This window comes from Syngnathus floridae, chromosome 14, assembly GCF_059516105.1.
Source record: "Syngnathus floridae isolate MCC-2025c chromosome 14, RoL_Sflo_1.0, whole genome shotgun sequence".
Taxonomy (NCBI): Eukaryota; Metazoa; Chordata; class Actinopteri; order Syngnathiformes; family Syngnathidae; genus Syngnathus; species Syngnathus floridae.
This window is the reverse complement of record NC_142426.1, coordinates 10,573,546-10,594,604: the sequence shown is the minus strand read 5'-3', so window position 1 is coordinate 10,594,604 and position 21,059 is coordinate 10,573,546. Positions and strand designations below refer to the sequence as shown.

The following is a 21,059-nucleotide window of genomic DNA, read 5'->3' as shown; positions in this document are numbered from 1 at the left end:
GACGCTCTGCAAAAACCCACTTAAATAAGAACTCTAAACATCTTGATCTGTCCATGAAAATGACACAAATGGTAATCCACTCATGCAATTTACTATTTGTTTTTTTAAACGCCTAACAGTATAGAGCCGTGTTACACCGTAAAACTTCAAGTCCCACAATGCAGTGCCAACTACGGTGTGGCACTACGGACATATAAGCGTCCGTCACCTTTTGGTATAATTAAATAATTTGGGTATAATCTAATTTTTGTATGATTGGGAAGGAAACTGAAGTTTTCCTGGTGTGGCAAGAGCTATTGTCATTGTTTATGAACATACCTCTTTTTGTATGTTATGTATTTTTGTTAGCATTACAATATAAATTGCTCTACTTTAAATATAAATGTGTTTGTAGTGGTGCACTCACTCACCCTATTTAATTATAAAGGCATAATGTGTAGTGTGATTTATTTACAGGCAAGGCAAATTAACTGAATGAAATTTTAAATAATAAATAAAGAGAACACAACCAAACCACCTTGATCAACACCGTATTTTAATAAATAATATATTCAAATTCTAAACACCCAAATATTGATTTTGACAGAATGCATATATTTCATGTCATTACAGGACCCACTGAAGCAACAAAGTAGGGAGCAGTACTTTATACAAAGCCAGATGAAGGTGAAGGAAGGTTGAATGGGCTTATATAAGAATGGGGTCCTAACTTTGGGCTTCTAGTCCATGAATCCACCATACCTTTTCTGTAGCTCGCCATTTTCCCACGCACGCTTAGATACTGCCCCATTCTTGTTGCCGTCCACCAGCCACTCAGGCCGGCCCACACGCCTCATGAACCCTCCATAACGCTTTTTCAACCCACGGCCTAACACTGCCTCCAGCAGATCACTCTGCGCTTCCCCATCATCAGCACGACGCAAAAAACCTCCATAGCGCTTTACAGCTTCACCGTCTTGAATGCCCCCCTCTTTCCCCTGCTGAGACGCTGTATTAAGGACCTTTAGGATCTCCAGGCGTACCTTTTCTTCCTCATCTTGATTTACAGAATCATCTAACAACTCTTCTGAAAAAGAACGGCGAGACATGAAGCCACCGTAACGCTTCATAAAGCCGCCATATTTCTTGGCCAGTTGATGTCCTGGTGATGTTTCATCCTCGTCATTAGTTGTAATGATGCCAGCTGCTTCTGGTTCTTCTTGTTGCCGTAGGTCCCCATCAAAAGGAACATGGTTCTCTTCCTCCAGTAGGATGTCCCAGCAGAGGCGGAGCTTCTCACTGTCCAACTCACCCTCACACTCAAGTGAGCATGTCTGAGGGAAAGAAAAATCTCTCATCAACTCTTTACAACCATATTCAAGCAGTCTTTGTTAGTCCACACACACTGAAACTACAATTATTCGTGTAAACTCCCACAAATTTATAGCAGGCGTTAAGCTTTTGTTCCTTTGTAATTGGAAAAAAGGGAATTGTAATACAGTGATCCCTCGCCACTTCACGCTTCACGAATGTGCTACTTCGCGGGTTTAAAAGTGATGGGAGAATGGCGTTTAAATATACGCAGGTAGTGCAGGGCGTGCCTCTGACTAATGTGCGTCACTGCGGACAAGCGCGGGGCAGCTGCTGTGCATGTAAGAAAAAAAGCACTGCCGTCCAGGAGTCGGGACAGCGGCAATGAACCCTAATAGCGCAAGGCGTGGCTCTGAGCAATGTGCGTCACTGCGGACGCGATTGAGTTCAGACGCAGGACGCCCAGGTTAGTGTCGCGTGGTAATTCTGTAGGTGGACACTTTGAATTGCTTTGCAAGGTAAACTTCTAATTAACTTACAATACACTCATGCCCTCTAGCGGCCAACAAGAAACACCACGTGTTTAAATTTTAAATAATACATAGTTTCTACTTTGCGGATTTTCGTTTTTTGCCTGTGGTTCTGGAATGCTTCGCCCAACAAAAAACGAGGGATCACTGTACATCAATTACAGATGTAAACATTCAGTTGGTGGTCATCCACATGCTGGAAACCCATGAGTGTTGTAAACACATATTTTACTGTTAATACAATTGCATTTTTTTTTTGACCTGTGAAAATATATTGTACATGTGTGCTGGACCCATCTACACGGAGCGAGTGGAAAACCACCATGAAGTGTTTCGAAATCAAATCTTGTCATTATTTATTTCGCTTAAATGTAATCTTGAGTCATTAGGGAACAGGCTACAAATCAATCTTTTTTTTTAATGTGTAGTAATATATTTATAGAGTTAAGGACAACATTTTAGTCAACATTATTTTTTTACTATTATTTATCATTATTATCAAGGCTGATTAAAAGGATCTGTTATATTATTCAACTGCTGGCTGTAGCCAGGGTACTGTTTTAATGGAAATTGATTTCTTTTCACTTTCCGTCTGGGATTTTCAATCATACGAGACTCATTCAATCTATCCCTATTTCATTAACCCCCCACCCACTCCTCACGCCATATGCCAAGCCATGCTAAATTGGCACTTGAACTAAAAGAAAGAAAATGAAAATTGTTATCTGGGGAACGATTGACACGAAGAAGGAATGGCTTGACGAGGATGAGGTTACAACAGATACTACTTTTTTAAAGTCAAAATGTATCTCAATATCTATCACAAGTGCACTTCTTTAAAATGAAAGGAAAACCCCTCAGCATGCCATTCAGTCAATGACACAATTTTCAGTGCTTCTAATGAAAGTCTATATTTCAAATATTGCTCGTTTCCCTCTCTCCCAAACACATCGGGATACCAACTATACCCCAGGGGTCGCTATTTGGAGTATCATATGCTCTAAATCTCTTATGTGTCATTGGTTTTCAGTTATTTGAACCATCAGAAACTCCTGTTAGACTGGACTGAGACCGGATTCTTGCTGAGCTTTCAATGCCGCTGGCTTATGAAGACAGAATTAATGAACGGGAAAATTGAATTGAAGACATATTGGCACTTCAGCGGTGGGGAGGGGCACGCTCCTCACTCATGACAGTGATGAAAAGTATACAATAGCTGTTGTGGGAAGAGTGAGAAGCGAGAAAATGTTGTGATTTCCTTGTGCTCTTACTCTTTCACAGATAGATAGACACGTAGACGGATAGACGGACGGATGGACAGACAAATAAATATAGATTTGTATATAGCCCTCACATCACATATTGCTGCACATTAAAGTGGCATTTCCAGTCTACATGAAAGAGAGGGGAAAAAAAATCCCACAAGTTAAATAAATATTTTGAGGGGGTGCTGGAATTAAACACAATTCATTCATTCATTCATTCATTCATTCATTCATTCATTCATTCATTCATTCATTCATTCATTCATTCATTCGTGCATTCGTGCATTCATATTTCTACAGGTATGTCAGTTTATTAGAAACCACAATGCTATTCGCCTGACTATTTTGTAGTACTATTATTGAGGAACTCCCATACATTAATTAAGGTGTTTTTTTTTTTAAATGACGTGATTTTTTTAGCAGTAAAAATGTAGACAAGGGTAAAAAAAAATCAATAAGAAGAGTGTAGCAGCGTTACCAAAGTAGAAAAACCAGTGTGTTGTCCAAGCAGACGGTACACACAGAGAGCGCACTCCTTTCTACAGTCGGTTCCAAGTGCCACCGACGCGCATGATCCCAGTAGCAACATCCAAATGCAGTTGCGGTACGCGGGGAAAGCCATTGACTGAGGAAGAAATAACCAAAAAAAAAAAAAAAAACACTCTTAATAAACTCTTCTTTTTCCATTTCTCTTTTGATGTAAGAAATAAACAACTTCACTATCGTTGAATGACACAAAAACTCTTACCTTACGGTGAAGTTCTGAACTCACTGTGACCAATTCCTTCCAAATGTACCCACGGGGTGACCGACGGCCAAGCCGGTGCTCGCAATTTATGTGCGTGCGTTCCGTAAGTGGCACGCGCGGTCAGCTTTCAGCCAATCAGCAAATCATTTGAGATAAAAACACGCACTACGCCACCTAATGCTCGGTGTCTTATTAGTGTCTTATTCAAATGCCTTTGCTACCCCAGGGACTTAAATCACTGCGTTAGTAGTCAAGTGGAGGTGTTTAAGTAGCTTTTCTAGTTTACGTCATATATCGTGTCAAGGGAGTGAACGCGGGGGGGCGGGGCGGGGTATTACCTTAGAGCGACGCATTTATCATATAAGCAATAAGAGGAAAATATTTCAATTATTACATGACTCTTTTTGTAACCGACTGTTCTGAATGTTGACAATAAAATCATCACCCAGTCATTGCTTTCATCAAGCTTGCGTTTTGTTATTTAATATATACTACAAATGTAATTCATTTATGATTTCCCATCACTGTCGAGAATACAAAAGCAAGCAAACCTAACCAAATGCATCTTATGTTCCTTTCTTCCCTTTGTATTTTGATAACTGGCTTTCAGAGACAAAAGGGCATTTCCAGATCAGTCATGAGCCATTTTAGGCTTTCATTTCAAAAACAGCTAGCAGCCTTTTCTAATAGGCACCATGTCACCCCCACGCCCCCCTCCCCTTCCATCTAACTGAGAAAACATGCTGCTGCATGACTCCTGGCAATTACATTACTCACATTAAAAGCAGCTGTACTAGAAAGTAACTATCTGATTATGACAAAACAAAGTTGTTTTATGTGTGGCAGGCGAACTCACTTGAAGAAAAAATAAGTGGGGAAAGGCAAAAGTCACCTAAATGTGTTGATGAACCTGAAGTCACCCCATCTTGTGAGAAACAAGCTTAGCCATCAATCACGGGGCTTTCACACATTCCACCAGACAACAAATCACACCCACATTCACACCCCTAGAAATATAGAGACTTGGGTTTACCTTATAATGAAATGCAAATCAGATACAAGTTTTACTTTCCACCATATTTTTGGTGAGGCCAATTCTTTTTTTTGTCTCAATCAGCTGTGAAACAGAAGTGTTGTCTGAACCATATTTCTTCAAGCTAAATGCCGTCATGGCAGTATGCTTGCTTCACTGAATTTCAATCATTTATGACTTAATCCAGCCCCAGGTGCTAAAAATAATTTATGAACAAGATGGTTTGAATATTATTTTTGGGGTAATTGATATTTATGAATTATCGCCTTTTTTAATATCTGTATTCTTTGGCATATGTATCTCAGTGGGATAATTTACTTGATGTCTGTGTTGATGATGACTTCTTACAAGAACAGTAAAATCTAACCAGTTGCTTTGGGCATCAATTACTCCATGACTTTAATGTGCTTTAAGAAAGCAAGCCGTTTTTATGGTTGCCATCAGGTCACATTGTTTTCTTGTATTGGAATTAGTGGCAGCAGGATGCAACTCCACCATGGCACCTCAGGGGCTGTAACATCTTATCTTATCCAGTTAATCTTTTTTTTAGCTGGCATAACAATAACACTTAGTCAATTGATACATTACAAAGTGATCTTTCTCAATTACTTTGACTAATTTCAACAATCTTCATTAACATGTAAATCGTAAATGTATTTCTCACTGCTCCTGATGTTTTTTTAACATTTATTTTCTGCCCTAGGACAGTAACTAACATGAATATTAACAACAGGGGTACCGAGCCATGTGATATAGACTGTTCAATCCCTGTATGACTCATGTTACAGTTTGGTCATCATTGCCTGCAATCAGTAGTAGCTTTCCAGAATGATCTTTTTGTTATATTGACATGAGTAAAATTTTCTTGGAATAAATATTTTAAAATAATAGAGATTCACATAATAAATATTTTTGAACAACGACTATTTTAACAGATTCATTTCAAGGCTTCCTTTTGTCACTAATCCTGTAAATTATTTTGATAGACTCAATTTGAGATGCAGATGATATAATTTGCCTGAAACCTGAAACCCCGGTCCTGGCATCTAAAAAAAAAAAGACTAATATAATCTTCATATTTACAATCGCATTTCGAAAACTAACAAAGCACTACAATTTAAAATGAAATATAGTACTCCTGAAACCCCGGTCCTGGCATCTAAAAAAAAAAAGACTAATATAATCTTCATATTTACAATCGCATTTCGAAAACCAACAAAGCACTATAATTTAAAATGAAATATAGTACTCCTTATTTTCCCAAATCAGACAGCCTCAGCAAAAGGATCAAACAGCTATGTGGCTCAAGAGCCGTATTTTGAAGACCCCTGCTCTCGTCAAAGTGTGTGCATGAATAGAAGAGTATTCCTCATATACTGTCTGTCTCACAGTCATCTGTTATCTTTTCTGTAGCTATAACAACAAGCTGAAGACAAGCTTTTTAATTAGGAATAGACATTACTCTAACATAACTGAGTCACCTCACTGTTTGTTCTCAGCACTTATTTGACAGGAACGGGAGCGACAATAAAGATTATACTGCAAAGCTGGTTAGGAAGGCTGCAGATACTGTTTACTGAGTGTGTGTGTGTGTGTGTGTGTGTATACACCAAAAGGAAATTACAAGACTGCAAGAGATGAAAATCTCTTAAGCAACAAGTGTCATTTGTGCCACATAGTGTAAGCAATATCGTTAAAACAGAGATATAAAGGAAAATTATACAAAATGGGAAGGTGTGAGCTGTTAGTAAATATGATGGTACGTTCATGTTTAAAAGTTATGAAAGATGCGTAATGAACTAAGCCGCAGCAGCATATGTTATTACCGTCCTTATTGATTTTCACTCGTTTTTTTTAAATATTCACAGCCCAGTGTCTTTCATACAAATATTTACTATAATTAAATATTTACTATGATTAGGACTTTATTACTGCATTGTCGTAGTGATAAAGTATAGTGCTGTTTGATTTACATAAAAGTTTGGGTTATATTTTCTGCTATCCTCTGATGTATATTTTTTGCTGCATTACGAGGAATTAAAATACAATGTAAGCACTGGGAGGGGGGACATCAATATCATTGTTAACTCTAACAATACGATGTAAACAATACAATATCAATACAGTAACAGTATCGATGTGCAGGGCTGAATTAAGACGAAAAACAAGGTCCTGGCAATTTTTGCTTGGATTGCTAGTAATTCATCTATGTTTCCCCAACGAGTACATTTTTCCCAAACCCAATCTCATAATTTGGTGTGATATCCTAGGCATGTCTTGACTAATAGTATTTTGTAGATGATTATGAAGAACATTCTCCAGGAACTTTAAATGCAGGATGCAGCAGATGAAGCTGATAATGAAGACAATTGGGTGTGTTATTCAAACCAAATTATGCTTTAAACTGAATCAACCGCCTTCTCGAAGGGGAAACACTTCTGTTCTGTTGTAGAGCATTTGAAACGCATTTTCAGGCTGCACTTTTTTTATAAGCTCCCACATCCCTTCATAATGGTTTGTGCGACAAAGTAAAAATTGCTTTTGGAGACTTCAGGATGCCAAAATGACGCCAGCAAATGAATAAATTCACACCTGCAGCATTTGGTTTAGGTTTTACACTCATTTTCAGTTTTTATTGCTTTAATAAAAAGCCTCAGTTCAAGATGGTACATAATTCATACTTGACTCAAGTGGAGGAAATTTTTGGCAGTTGTTCCACAACTCCCACAATTTAAATTCTGGAGTGGAACCTTTTACTGATTCATCCATTCCAAAATGCCGGGCGGGCAAACAAACCCCAAAAAAGATTTCCCCTTTGGAAATATTAAAAACTCCAATGAACCGATTCCAGATACTCTAAAACATTAACTTACTCCTGCTTTTGTGCATTAGGGCTGCATCTGTTACCTCCTTACGCCATCAAACAAATCCGTCATTGTGACAGCTCAATCGACCAAATAAACGCACAGCAGGTACTTAAGTTTTGCCGTCTTGCCGTCGACCTTAGCTTGCAGACCAAACGGACACGAAAGAAGGTCAGAAGGTGCTTACTTCACAGTGGTGACCTGTGGCTGGACTTGCACTGGGCAATGATGATGACAATGATGGAAGGTTAGGTAAGAAAGTTGCAACCAGGTCGTCAATCTGGAATTGAATGCTGGGAGGTCGAGCTCTACACACACATGATCTGGCAAAGGCCGTGGTGTGAGGCAACGTAAGCTGGGGAGTGAGCCTCAGCGAGATCTGCAGGTGCGGAACTAATGAGCTCAGTCGTAGAATATCGACTCGGGAGTGGAATAAAAAATTCCACAACAGCAGAAGAGTTGGCAGGAAGGATCCCTTGCTATATCGCGGTTTCACTTTTTTTTTTTTAAATGTTTGAAAAAAAAACCCACATATAAGTTGCTCCTTATTATAAGTCGCCCCCCCCACCCAAACTATGGAAAAAAAACGCGACTTATAGTCCGAAAATTACGGTAGAGCTCCATGTCGAGTGGAGAGAATCATACTAAACACATACACTAAAATTTGTATAATCGTTTCAACAATATTCAACAAAAAGTATCTTTATATAAGGTCCACCTGACTTTTAAAGCACAATTACCCCAAGCAGGCTCAGGACATTCACACATTGTGTTCAACACCATCCTGGCATTCTGTCTTTTATTACTCATGCACCTGTGTCAGTGTGACGCCAGCGACAGTCACGACTCGCACTGCCTCTGGACACAAAGACATACTGAAAGTCGGTCAAAATAAAGTGCTCTTTATCTTTTTTCCTTTTGGAGCTTCTATTTACAGTATATGAAGGGTTTTTTTTACTGGTGAGGAAGACAGCATATTCCAGCTTGCTTCATCGCTGATATTTGCAACCTATTATTGGAATTATTGGATGGAATGTGCGAGGTTACAGCACATTGATTTTGTTGTTCATCATCTCACTGGTGTGTTCCTGTCATCCATCTCACCATTATAGAGAGAATAAGTAAAGAATCACCTATCTTTCCTCTTCTATTGGTTTTATCATATAGTCAAAGTGGATGAGTGCACACAGAACAATGGAGTGAGGTTGAGGATTGATTGCGATGGAAATCCTGAAGCAGCATAATTGGTGTTAGTCATAATGACAGGAAGAAAATTACTCTTTATAAAGTAGAAGATAATTTTCCCTTATACTGGTGTCTAGCATCATCTAAATTATGTTGATGTGATTTGCAAATTAAAGATAATTAGTATATGTAATGAACTAACTGGTGTGTGTGTAATGAGCTACATTGGTGTTTTTATTCGACAGTCGACAGATACACTGCCATTGTTTCTACTAGTATCTGTAATTTAATTTTTAAAGTGGTCACTCACATTTTATAACTTTTAAACCCTGAACATTGATTTATATTTTATTCATGTTTTGGAGCTATTTGAGGTGAGGATGCCACGCAGAATTGAAAGTCTTAGAGCAACAGATTATGTTTTATCCACGCTACAACAATATAAGCATATACCAGCTGTTGTTGGGGTCTGCAAAATATATCAAAAGGTTTTGGTTTAGAAAGCCGAACAATTTTGCCCAAACCACACAACAGGGGGCACAATAGCTGAAAGCATTTCCACTATCAAAGATGTATTCACTATGTTGTCAGTTGTGTTTCTATGATTGCATCATTATGGTTGATGGGAACAATTCTGAAACCCCAATTGGAAAACTTCCAAGTATTTCTATTTTTTTTCCCATTCTTTTACTTTGACTGCTTTGTTCATATGCCCAGGCAGAAGATAATTTGGCTGGGCCATACCTACCAGAGAAACGTAAATCAAAATGATCAACACACAAACATTCAAAAGACACTGCAAGTAGGGTTGTAGTTTATGTAAGATTAAAGAAAGATTAAAGGTAGGTACAGAGCTCACAAAAATGGTGCATTTATGATCTTTCATAGCGTAGCACTCATCTGTACGGCCATTGACGTCAGGTAACCATTGTTAAATTGTGTTGGGAGATTTAGTCCTTTGTTATACCTATTTATCATTAGGCTTGATGCTAGATATTCAATAAAAATAATATATTGATGAAACTGTAAAAATGTGAGGAAATTGGGAAAAAAAAGACAAGATAATCTGCATCACAGGATTGGGAGGGGCAGGAGCAGAAAAACGGAACTGTCCATGGTGCTGATAGCACAGACAGGTGACGTGTCTTGCTCAAGGACACTTCGATTCGGTCACAATGGCTTTTTGGGTTGGGGGAAAATCACCCACAATATTTCCAGCAACAGTCTACATTAGGGTTATTTTCCTATTACTGAAACATTAAACAATTTAAAGTGTCGTTACAGAAGCAGATTTGATCAAAGACATAGATTAAATAATTAAATTGTTAGTTTTCAATGACACAACTGGAGCAAATAAAACTTGTGAAAATAAATCTTTGTCAAGCAAACATTCATGATTCTATTTAGTGGCTTTTATCATCTATCAATTTATAGTGAACAATACGAAACAAGGGAGGGGTAGTTGTTCATTTTTAATGTTATTGTTTCTAGGAAACTCTGGGGAGGAGAAATTACTTTAGGAAGGGAGGAGACTAATTAGCAGAATAGAATCAGAAGGGCAAAGTGTGTGTGCATGCGTTTGTGTGTGTGTAGACACTGTCATCAAATTATTATTATTATTATTATCATTATAAATCTATAGTTAGCATGGTTATTTGGACTGTTTTGGGAATTCAATGTTGTCAAAACCACTGAAAGGCAGGGTGAGTGAAACCAGGTTGTTTTAGATAAGTGGGTGGTATGAAAATAGAAGCTCTCGTGTACTTGACCCGAGGACAAGCAGCTACCACCATTCTGCATATGAGTGCTGTCATAACTGCTATTTAGCTCAAACAAACACACTGTAACTGCAGCAGTTGGAAGAGAGGCCGGGGTGCAGAGATGGTAAACAAAGTGCTTCAATTTAAACTGAGGGTTGGGTTTTCTATTCACTGAATTTTGAAAAAGCAACTATTGTTTGTTGACTGTGTTTTATTTCTGATATTATCGTACATGCCCAAGTCAGATCTTTTTTTTGGAGACTTTCACTTAGGCTACTTCTAATGAAATAATGTATTGAAATTAAAATCAAATAATTATAATAAACTTAATTATAATAAAATAAAAGTTCTCATTTGCATATGTTCTTAGAAACAAGTTTAAAAGTGTTGTAATAGATGATCTCATAAATCCATGACTACTCTGTGACATTGAAAAAGTCTTTAAAGTAATGTGCAACGCTGAGTTTGAGAAAATAACATAAATACTGTACATTGTTTAATAGCTGAAGGCAGGGACAAAACATGGCGTGTATCTGCCACCCACTGACTCGCAGATGGTGATGCTAATTGTGAGCACAGGCCTGAAGCACACATACGGTCCACACTGTAGTCTACACTTTTTTTTTTTTGGGTGAGAGTAACACTAAATATTACGGACAAATAACTTGGCCTAAACCTGAAAATGAATATAAAATTAATATGGTGCGGTGGTGAATATTTGAGGGTGACATGTAATTGGATTTTCGCTCCCAAACCATTTATTAGCTGGAGTGCTGTTGGCTAAAATTTTGATTTACTGATAAGGGCTAATGTGTCTGAGTGGGTTGAAAAGAGTGAAATTGTCTGGAAGAAAGCTAAAGGGTGACTGACTGCAGGTGTTGAGCGCTTGTAACAGAATGTGGGTGAATAACAGGAACAGTGACCCGACTCCTAACCTGAAGGGCTCCAAGGAGATATAAGACAACTCCTAATTTGGCAATGCAGCTGAGTCTTCTTGCAATCAGCCTTGCACACAACTCACCCACATCTGACCATAACAGAACATACACACACCTAGTTAGACACACCCTTTCAACTAGCCAGCACTGCTAGTGCCATGAATTGCGCAATAACTCGCCACCAACCGTAATTTTGCAATGACTTGCACCTTCTGGCATTGTTTTGCTATGAATCGCTTGGTCAAGCAAGCAATAATCAACGTCAATAAATTATTCACACAGAACAATGAACATTGTAGTAGAAAAATATTAAACAAATAAATCAAAATACTGAATAATAAACAGGAACATTTCTCTTTCTTTGTAAAAATGAGCTGAATATAAACATACATTCACAGATATTTTGTTTTTACTTTTCCTTATTTGCACAAACGCTATGAAGACATTAAAGCAACCAATCTTATTCTTTTGCATCTTTGGTGGAAAAAAAAATAGTGACATTTCTGACGCGTGTTATGCTAATATTTCTACTCATGACATTGACATTGAGTAAACATGGCTTTTGCATTAAGTTAATTACTCAACAGAGTCAGGGTTTAATAAAATAAGATTGTTGACTTGTTATTCGTTGACACCAGAAGCCATTATCGCCCACGTACACGCATCTACTCACACACGCACACTCACAAATGCACACACGCACACACACACAATTTCCTCAGTGAAAGAAAGGGCATCACGTCTCTCACGCAAAGTGAAGGTTGCATTGATTTAGCAGAATTTTTAAAGGCCACGCTTACAAGAAGTAACAAATTCTAGTAATAAACTGTTGTGTTGAATATGTTGCACTTTTAAATCTCATGTAACTTGAAGTTCCGCGTTTGTTTTGCACTTTGGTGCATCTGGCAATTGGAACTCTGTCGTGAGGTCTGTAAGAATTTTTAAGGACTTTAAAAAAGGATGACGATTTCTGTCCGGCTCCAAAGAAAAATATGGAAATTGGGATTGGTGTATCACAGTAATTGAACCCATAGCTGCTTGTTAATGCTTGCTTTTGTCCTTTTGGGGTTACTTGATTTTTGTTTAAGTGCTGGCATGATTTTCTAACCACATCATTTGTTATTTTAGGGCACTTATGTGAATGTGCAAAACAAGAGGTTATTTGTGGAAGAGGCTTCCATGGCAACTTAAGTGACATAAAATGAGCATCATTTTCAGATAATTGGTGCACTTTAGAAAAGATATGTGTTTTTATTTGTACATAAGCCGAGGTGGTGGACTGGAGGGCAATATTAAACGGTGCTGGTGATTTATGGGGACTGTTTTATGGGGACTCACAAAACAGAAAAGAATCAGGCAACAAGCAGAAGAGTGGCAGGTGGCTGTTTTGCAGTACTGCATGCAGTATCTGCAAATCTAATTCTGACTAAATAATCTTTTTATGATCCTTTATGTCGATGTGCTTCTTGGGTGAAAGACAATCAAAACTTATTTGAGAAAGTATCTCCTGTCTTCCAGCTGGGTTGTAATAGGACACTCAAGAATGAATCTCACAAAAACTATTAACGTGTGCCTCTTGAATTTCACACTCCTTTTTTAATAAGGGGGGGCGTATGTAATTTCAAATCAATGTTCAGTCTCATTTGCCACTTCTAATTTGTGTTCACAGAAATACCATCATTATCAAGGCACTAAGTCAGTGTGATAGATAGATAGATAGATAGATAGATAGATAGATAGATAGATAGATAGATAGATAGATAGATAGATAGATAGATAGATAGATAGATAGATAGATAGATAGATAGAGAGAGAGAGAGAGAGAGAGGGGAGAGAGCGAGAGAGAGCGAGAGACAGACAGACAGACCAATTTGCTGTACACACAATTTGTTTCTGCCATCTAGTGTTTCAGTTATCTTACTACAATTTTTTTTCCAGATGCCTTTGTTTCAGTGTTTTTAACCGTCAGATAGCTTGTTACTGCCACCTTGTGTTACAGTTGCACTACCACAGCAAGAGAACTAAAAAGTAGAGCGAAGGAGAGAGACTTGAGATCATCAAAATATAGGAAATATAACAATATTTTTTGGAGGGGGCCGGGCCCCCCTCTTGCCCCTGGCTAGACCCGGCTCTGCGAGTCAAAACTGATTTATTGGATCCCTCGGGGTAGCGTATGAAATAGTAGCCTACAGTTCTCTATGAAAAATGTCTTATTGCTGAAGTTTGTGGAACCTCACTCCGTAAATGTTTCACGTAGATATTGACGTCTGTTGTTTTGAAAATCCCCGAAGGAAGCAGTACGTCGTAAGCCCAAGGATAGAGTTGCTTGACAGTCCGCCTCAAAGTCGTGAGACTGTCTCAACTCTCAGCTGTGGAGTGAGTGACTGTGCCGCCTGTCATCCCCATGCCCCGTTCCTGCCGATGCTCCCCGACGCCCACCATCAGCGTTCACTCCCACCCCCGCTGAGAGTTTGCATTCTCACCGGGTCCTGCCAGTCTATATTCAAGCACCCTGCTCTCTTCGAAGTTTGAGGAACAAAGTGATCAACTTTCTACACCTTTTCTGAATGACGGGCGGTCGTTTTGACTTTGACGATGGTGGCACCTACTGTGGAGGCTGGGGGGACGGCAAAGCTCACGGCCACGGTGTGTGCACCGGACCCAAGGGCCAGGGCGAATATTCAGGCTCGTGGTCCAACGGCTTCGAGGTGGTGGGAGTGTACACCTGGCCCAGTGGGAACGTGTACCAAGGCTACTGGGCGCAAGGAAAACGACATGGACTCGGCGTAGAAACCAAGGGCAAGTGGATCTATCGAGGAGAGTGGACCCACGGGTTTAAGGGTCGGTACGGAGTGCGACAGAGCCAGAACACACCGGCCAGGTACGAGGGCACCTGGATTAACGGGCTGCAGGACGGCTATGGCATTGAGACGTACTCTGATGGAGGTAAGTTCGTGATACGGGCAGAAGATCCCAGAAGTGAGTTCCTCCTGGATATTGTTATTATTATTATTATTATTATTATTATTTGTTTTGAGAAACAGAATTATTTAATTTTATTATTATTATTATTATTATTATTTGTTTTGAGAAAACTGAATTATTTAAAAGCTTGCATGTATGACTAATGAGTTATAACACTTTCATGTAGTTAGTTAGTTAGTTAGTTGTTAGTTAGTTAGTTAGTCCTAACCATTATGGTGCGGGAAATACGGTACTTTAGGAATCTATTGTTTCATACATGTATTTGTTATGGAGGATTTTGGAGGGATGTGAAGTACCCATTTTTAGAAAATTCTAGAATGATTGTGGCTATTCGTCATGTTGCTACTTAACAAACACACATTTGTTGCAAAAGAGAAATTAAAGCGGGTTAAACATTGGCACTTGTATGATAACGTTGTGGCTGGGTGTAGGAAGAAGGAAGTTCATCCCAAAAAGTCCATTAACAACAAAAGTCACTTTTCTATGAACAGACTCTAAACTTTAGCAATTGCACGTCGCTGGTTGACCATCGTTTTGTTGCGGTGAAACGTAATCGCACACATGTTGGCATTATGATTTACACCAGCCATAAAGCTTGAGGATGCCGCAGAAACACATGAAACAAGATCGGGCTGATCCTGTGCTGAATCAGATTCTGTGCGATACTCACAAAAGAGCCTTTACAGAATACTGGATCGGGGCATCTATCACAAACACTATGAAATGATCTAATATCACATTTAAGAATGGGCTTTACATTCTCTGTAGCTGCAATCGGTTTGCATGTTAATAATGCTAAAATGTCATTTGAAACTTGCTACTCTCCTGAGGTTGTCCGTTTTATTTATAGACACTGTACTGTATTGCTGACTGAACTCAGAGTGTGAGAAACATAGCTGATGGTTGCCACCATATGTTTTGAGCTTCTTACTTGGCTGATCTCCATTGACTAACTTGACATCAAGGATTTATTTCAGTGAAGAAAGGCTACATTTACCTTTCCCAAAACGTAGTGCAGTAGACTCTTTGATTCCTACCGATACCAGTCTTGCTAAGTAGTTCCTATCATGAGCTGTTGGCGACAAGTGTGAAATACCCAGGAACTAATATGATTCCAATCCCACTACATTCTACTTTTAAGCTGTCTACACTATTACCTACATTAAGTTTGAAAAATCGTGCATGAAAGACAATTAGAATATTAGTATTGTAAGAATGAATAAGTAGATCATCTTCAAATGGCAATTATATAAACTGCCCTCACCAGTATGGTATCCTATCTCCAGCAAATATTTAGGACGTCTCCTTTTGCCAGCTTGTGGTTACATGAAACCTCCCTTCCTGGTCGAGTGGCATGTGCCACTTTTGCACTCTCTCTTCATTTTTAGCACTGTTATACAACTCTGTCTCGCCGCTGGTCATATTTTACTTGGGTTACAGATCTAAAGATAATGCAGTCAAGGCTCATATCCCGCTGAGGTGCGAATGTCAATAATAATAATAATCAGATTTATAGAGCACTTTTCTGGACACTCAAAGACGTTATTATTCGTGCACTCACGCATTTACACTCAGAACTTATGGAGCCGCAGCTGCCCTGATACCGTTTGGAAGTGTTAGCGATTCATGATTGCTAGATAAGTACAGACTGGGGAAACGTTCCCCACCTTGACCTTGAACGAACCCTGAAACAAAGAATATCAGTGACCCTCACAAAAGTTTGTCAACATGGGCTTTAGATGTTTGAATTGAAATCTCAAAGTTTATCAACGAAGGAGTAGCTCGGAAGGAGCGTGTCGTGATTCGGCCGTTACACAGCTGACACGAGTTTGTCCTGCGATTTTAGCTTTCAATATTGTATCGTTATAGCCCTAATTTCATTTACTCTGTTTTTTGCGACTTTCAGTCAAGTCAAGCTGGGCCTGTTGTAGCTACTGCTACTACCGTAGCGTGTCGGCCGACACAAAACAACGGGTCAACCGGCCGCTTCGAACGGAACTCACAAATATCGAGGTACATAAATGTGCATGCTACAAAATCAGGTCAGGAATATGTCATTTAACCTCAAACTGCGTTCTCGTTCGTACGATTCCATCCATCCATTCACAAAAATCCGTATGAACAACTCCAGCGAGTTAAAGATCACATTATTGATTAGGGCCAATTTATCATCAATATTAATGAAAATGTTGATGAAAATAGTAATATTCTAATCCTGCATTCCAGAAAAATGGGAAATTGATCTTTTGCAATTTCCAACCAGGAAAAGTGCACAGGAACACACTTTTGAACTGGGAGGTCCGAGTTGCAAAGTCGAAAAAAAAAGTTCACCGGCGGACTACAACGTGACATCACTCGACAATGGCGACCGCATGGAGACATAGTCCGTGAATGGCAAAACAATAATTTACAAGATAATAAACATATATTTAGCATTATTTATTATTACATGAATTTAGTTATTCAAAAAACTGACATTACAGCGTGATTTGTACTGGATATGAAGATATGCCGTTATCCACTTAGATGAAGGGGAAATGAATGAACATTTTTCAAGATATGATTTTTCATTATTCGCAAATCAAGGAAAATATGAAGGTTCACTGGGGGTCAAATGTGTTGCGATAAACAAGAACAGCACCTTGAGGTGTATGTTTGGTTTTAGACATTTTAGTTACCCAGTTTTCATTTATTTCCGTTAGTGCTTCAGTTATCTTTGGTTTAGTGGGATTAGGGATTTTTAGTGTTTTTTGGTTTCGATTATTTGGTCATCTGGATGTCACCAGCTGCCCGCATTTTGCACATGTGGATATGTAGTCGTTTATTTCTGCCTGAAGCAGGGCTCCTGTTATTATCAATCAACAAACTCTCTTTGTTGGAATAAATCTACTTTCAAACAGTTGTTATTGCCTGCTTTGTCCCTAGACGAACTACGAATTGTTCATGAGTGGTCAGTGACTTCTAAGATCAAAGGAGATTTTAAATGAGTATTTTTATTATTTATTATGACTTCTACTGAGTCCTTCTACATTGAGATGCTACGTTAAAATTCTGATGAATTTGATTGATTCCCAAGATTTTTTTATTTTCTGTCTTTCTTGCTCTAGGTACATACCAGGGTCAGTGGACCGGGGGGATGCGTCATGGATACGGTGTCCGTCAGAGTGTTCCGTACGGTATGGCATCAGTCATCCGCTCACCACTTCGAACCTCACTGGCTTCCCTGCGGAGCGAACACAGTAACGGCACAGTTTTACGAGACAGTCTATCTGACAGCCCCGCCGGCACCCGTGGTGGCTTTGTGCTCAACTTTCATTCGGATGGAGAAGGTTCTGAGAAGAAGGGTCTCTTTCGCCGTGGCTCTCTTTTTGGCAGCCTGCATCGATTGCGCAAATCCGATTCACGCTCATCCATCTCCAGTAAGCGCAGCTCAGCACGTAGTGAAACCACGATGAGTCGTATCAGTTCAAGTGATGCCAATTCCACCATCAGTTTCGGAGACGGAGACCCAGGTGATGACTTCTTGACTCTAGAGGACAATGTAGATGCCACCACTACCGAGTCCTACATGGGCGAGTGGAAGAACGACAAACGCAATGGCTTTGGTGTCTCCGAGCGTTCCAACGGCATGAAGTATGAAGGAGAATGGTTAAACAATAAGCGCCATGGCTATGGCTGTACTATTTTTCCTAATGGCACCAAAGAAGAAGGGAAGTATAAAAATAACGTATTGACCAGGAGTCTTAGAAAACAGTTCATCCCGCTGAGGAATACCAAGACTAAACAGAAGGTGGATCGTGCCACTGAAGGAGCAGTGAGAGCTGCTGCCATTGCCAGAACCAAAGTAGAGATCGCCATCTCCAGGTATTGTCTTTGTCACCTTCTCACTCATTGCCCAGTCCTTTCTAAGGACTTCCCCGGGTATATACTGCACATTATGAATTATTTGAAAGCTGGCCAACGGGTCACAATGATGTTGACAAGCTTAATTGGACGTATTTGCAAAATTGGACCATAAGTGACAGCTCTTATCCTCATTGAGTTTTTCTTAACTATGGACTTTTGCAGGACATCTCACACTCGGGCCAAAGCAGAGGCAGCAGATCAAGCTGCTCAGTCAGCTAGCCAAGACTCAGATATTGCAAGAACTGTGGCCAGAGAACTCTCACCAAATTTCCACCAGCCAGGTATCTACATCATTGGCACAACACTGAAAGAATTGATAATAGTCGATTATAGGACGGTAGATTGAACATATGCTGGATAGTTTTCACGTGTATGATTTAGTTTTGGGAACTGTGTTGCAGGCCCCGACTATATACGGCAGAAATACAATGTACCGGTGGAAGTGAAGGATGTCCTTGAGGAGAGTAAAATGGAGAAAACGCCATCGAGCAGCCCTCATTTCTACCGAAAAGGCACAACACCAACACATTCTCCATCTCAGAGCCCGGGCCCCAGTCCCACTCCCTCACCAACTCCCATCCAGAAAAGCAGTAAACCATCTGCCACTGTCAGTCCACCAAAGCCTCCTGGGAAAGTAACAGCTGAGCATGTAAAAGAAGGTAACATTTATTTTGATTGTTGTTTTGTCTACGTTGTGACTACAAAGTAGAATCTTTTGATGAAAGTAATAAAAATGTGCTTGCTACCTTTTTATTTATTATTATTTATTTATTTAAGTATACATGTCATATCATACATGTGATGTTTATTGTTGAACATATACAGGATACTCATGACACTTTCCTTCTTTTTCCAAACCAGGCATTAGCAAGGCAGCATCGAAGCTTTCTCTCAAACAGGAAGTGAGGCAACAAGCAGAATCATCATCACTTAAACCAGCCATACCAAATAGTGGTCACCCTAATAATGGACAAATCCACGCCCAATATCATGGTTACTACGTCAAGGATGTCAAAATGCTGCCACCTGAAGAAAATATTCACCTGGAAGATGATTTTCACCCATCAAGCCTTGCGCGCTTGCCACCTCCCACCAAGCAAGTTTGGGCACCGCCACCAAAAGTCATTCCCAGTCCTTCTCCAGTGCCACCAAAAGAGAACGTCAAAGCTCCAGAGTCTTCCAAGCAGAAAGCAACGGAATCAAATAAACCAAAGACTTTTGCAGAAACCAAGAAAGCAAGTGTGGAAAGTAGCCCCGATATTGTTGAGGATGAGTCGGTAAGTGCAATATGATCGATTTTTAAAGTTCTCTCATCTGAAAAGTGTTTTACTAGTATACGAAATAGTGGGCGCCAAACTGCATGTTCACCTAAAGCAAATTCTTATTTTAATTGCGGGCCACATGGTAGTTATTGTTTCCCCTCATGGTGCCATTAATGATTATCTTATATTATTGCGTACACACAACAGAATCCAGCATAATTTTTTTTTAACAATGTTCTAATTTGATTTCAAAGTGAGGTTTAAAAATGTTTGCAATATCTCACGGTTATTAAAAGGAAAGAAAATTTACAATTTGGGTATTTTAACAAGAAACATTGTGTTGACACACGAGGTCATATTTGCGGGCCACATAAAATGAGGAAGTGTGTGGAAATATTTGTAGAATATCAAATTTCATTTTTCCCCTCCACAGGGTCCCAACTCGATCTTGGTGGCTCTGGTGATGTTATTAAATGTTGGTCTAGCCATTATTTTTGTCCATTTCCTGACTTGACCAAATCTGAACTCAGGTAAGTAACAACCAAATACATTCTTTTTTTTATTAATCTTATAATTTCTGAAACTCAATTTTAATCATACCAATTTTAGTAACATCACATTGGATTTTTTCATCATGAACAAATGTAAACATGCATGAATTGTTCCCAAATTGTTAACAGATGACTTCCTCCACTGATCGCAAGCTTTTCCGATCTTTCAGATTTTTTCAAAATTGTCACCCAAGCTGATAACTCTCCATCAGCCTTTTAAAACGGGTTCCAATCAGAATGGAAAAAAAATGGAGGATTGAAAATAAGAGGGGTGAGGAAGGAAAGAAGAAGCTGGCGCAAGAAGAAAGAAAGCAGCGGTAGAGAAAGATGAAACCAACGCTATCACCACAGTCTCCGTCCGGATGGACTGAACGGCTGTCTCTGGTGCTCGGCGCAACCTGATTGGACTGGGGATGATTTGCAATTCCACTTGCACAGTGAAAGTTGAAGCAAGTGCTCACTGGTCGGAAATAGGAAGGGAGAAAATAACACCTGAGACTCAACTTTAGATTCTCAGACAGATTTCGAAACTACAGCACACACGGACAGTTGATAATGAACGTGCAGACTTTGCAGTCTTTTTAAAATGGCCTCTGTTTTATCTCCATTTTCACTGAGCAATTCTTGAAAGTGCTTCAGTGCTGCAATAAAGTTTGTGCCTCATCCATTTCTTTGAAGAAAATGATTCTTTTGGGTGATTTATTTTGTCTATATGGAAATTATTGCTTTTTAGTTATGGTTA

At 39.3% G+C, this 21,059-nt stretch overlaps 2 protein-coding genes across 4 annotated transcripts; one reads left to right on the top strand and one right to left on the bottom strand.

The window, feature by feature from the left end:
* Positions 1 to 518: 518 nt before the first annotated feature.
* Positions 519 to 18,146, bottom strand: LOC148387704 (proenkephalin-A-like). 3 transcript variants are annotated; one of them, XM_088396551.1, is made up of 3 exons: positions 17,714 to 18,135; positions 3,564 to 3,710; positions 519 to 1,313 (listed from the first exon to the last, which is right to left on the bottom strand). In XM_088396551.1, the coding sequence occupies exons 1-3, from the start codon at positions 17,741 to 17,743 to the stop codon at positions 720 to 722; spliced, it is 771 nt and encodes a 256-aa protein (XP_088252677.1). In that variant the 5' UTR covers positions 17,744 to 18,135; the 3' UTR covers positions 519 to 719. The 3 variants fall into 3 exon arrangements, with proteins under 3 accessions (XP_088252677.1, XP_088252678.1, XP_088252679.1); XM_088396552.1 differs by lacking the exon at positions 17,714 to 18,135 and adding an exon at positions 3,834 to 4,191; XM_088396553.1 differs by lacking the exon at positions 3,564 to 3,710 and having other exon boundaries at positions 17,714 to 18,146.
* Positions 13,973 to 20,980, top strand: jph1b (junctophilin 1b). Its single transcript, XM_088396550.1, has 7 exons — positions 13,973 to 14,559; positions 17,706 to 18,462; positions 18,667 to 18,785; positions 18,906 to 19,163; positions 19,366 to 19,781; positions 20,200 to 20,296; positions 20,488 to 20,980. Exons 1-6 carry the CDS (start codon positions 14,181 to 14,183, stop codon positions 20,278 to 20,280), a joined length of 2,010 nt encoding a protein of 669 aa, XP_088252676.1. The 5' UTR covers positions 13,973 to 14,180; the 3' UTR covers positions 20,281 to 20,296; positions 20,488 to 20,980.
* The last annotated feature ends 79 nt before the right edge of the window (positions 20,981 to 21,059 follow it).

Bases quoted from the DNA above. Each gene is read 5' to 3' on its own strand.
- jph1b (XM_088396550.1), top strand. From the start codon at position 14,181: ATGACGGGCGGTCGTTTTGACTTTGACGATGGTGGCACCTACTGTGGA. The intron at 18,786-18,905 runs GTATCTACATCA...ACTGTGTTGCAG, and splicing joins ACCAAATTTCCACCAGCCAG to GCCCCGACTATATACGGCAG. The intron at 19,782-20,199 runs GTAAGTGCAATA...TCCCCTCCACAG, and splicing joins ATATTGTTGAGGATGAGTCG to GGTCCCAACTCGATCTTGGT.
- LOC148387704 (XM_088396551.1), bottom strand. From the start codon at position 17,743: ATGACGCATCCCCCCGGTCCACTGACCCTG. The intron at 3,711-17,713 runs GTATGTACCTAG...TTTCTTCCTCAG, and splicing joins CCCCCGGTCCACTGACCCTG to TCAATGGCTTTCCCCGCGTA. The intron at 1,314-3,563 runs GTAACGCTGCTA...TCTTTCCCTCAG, and splicing joins ACACTGGTTTTTCTACTTTG to ACATGCTCACTTGAGTGTGA.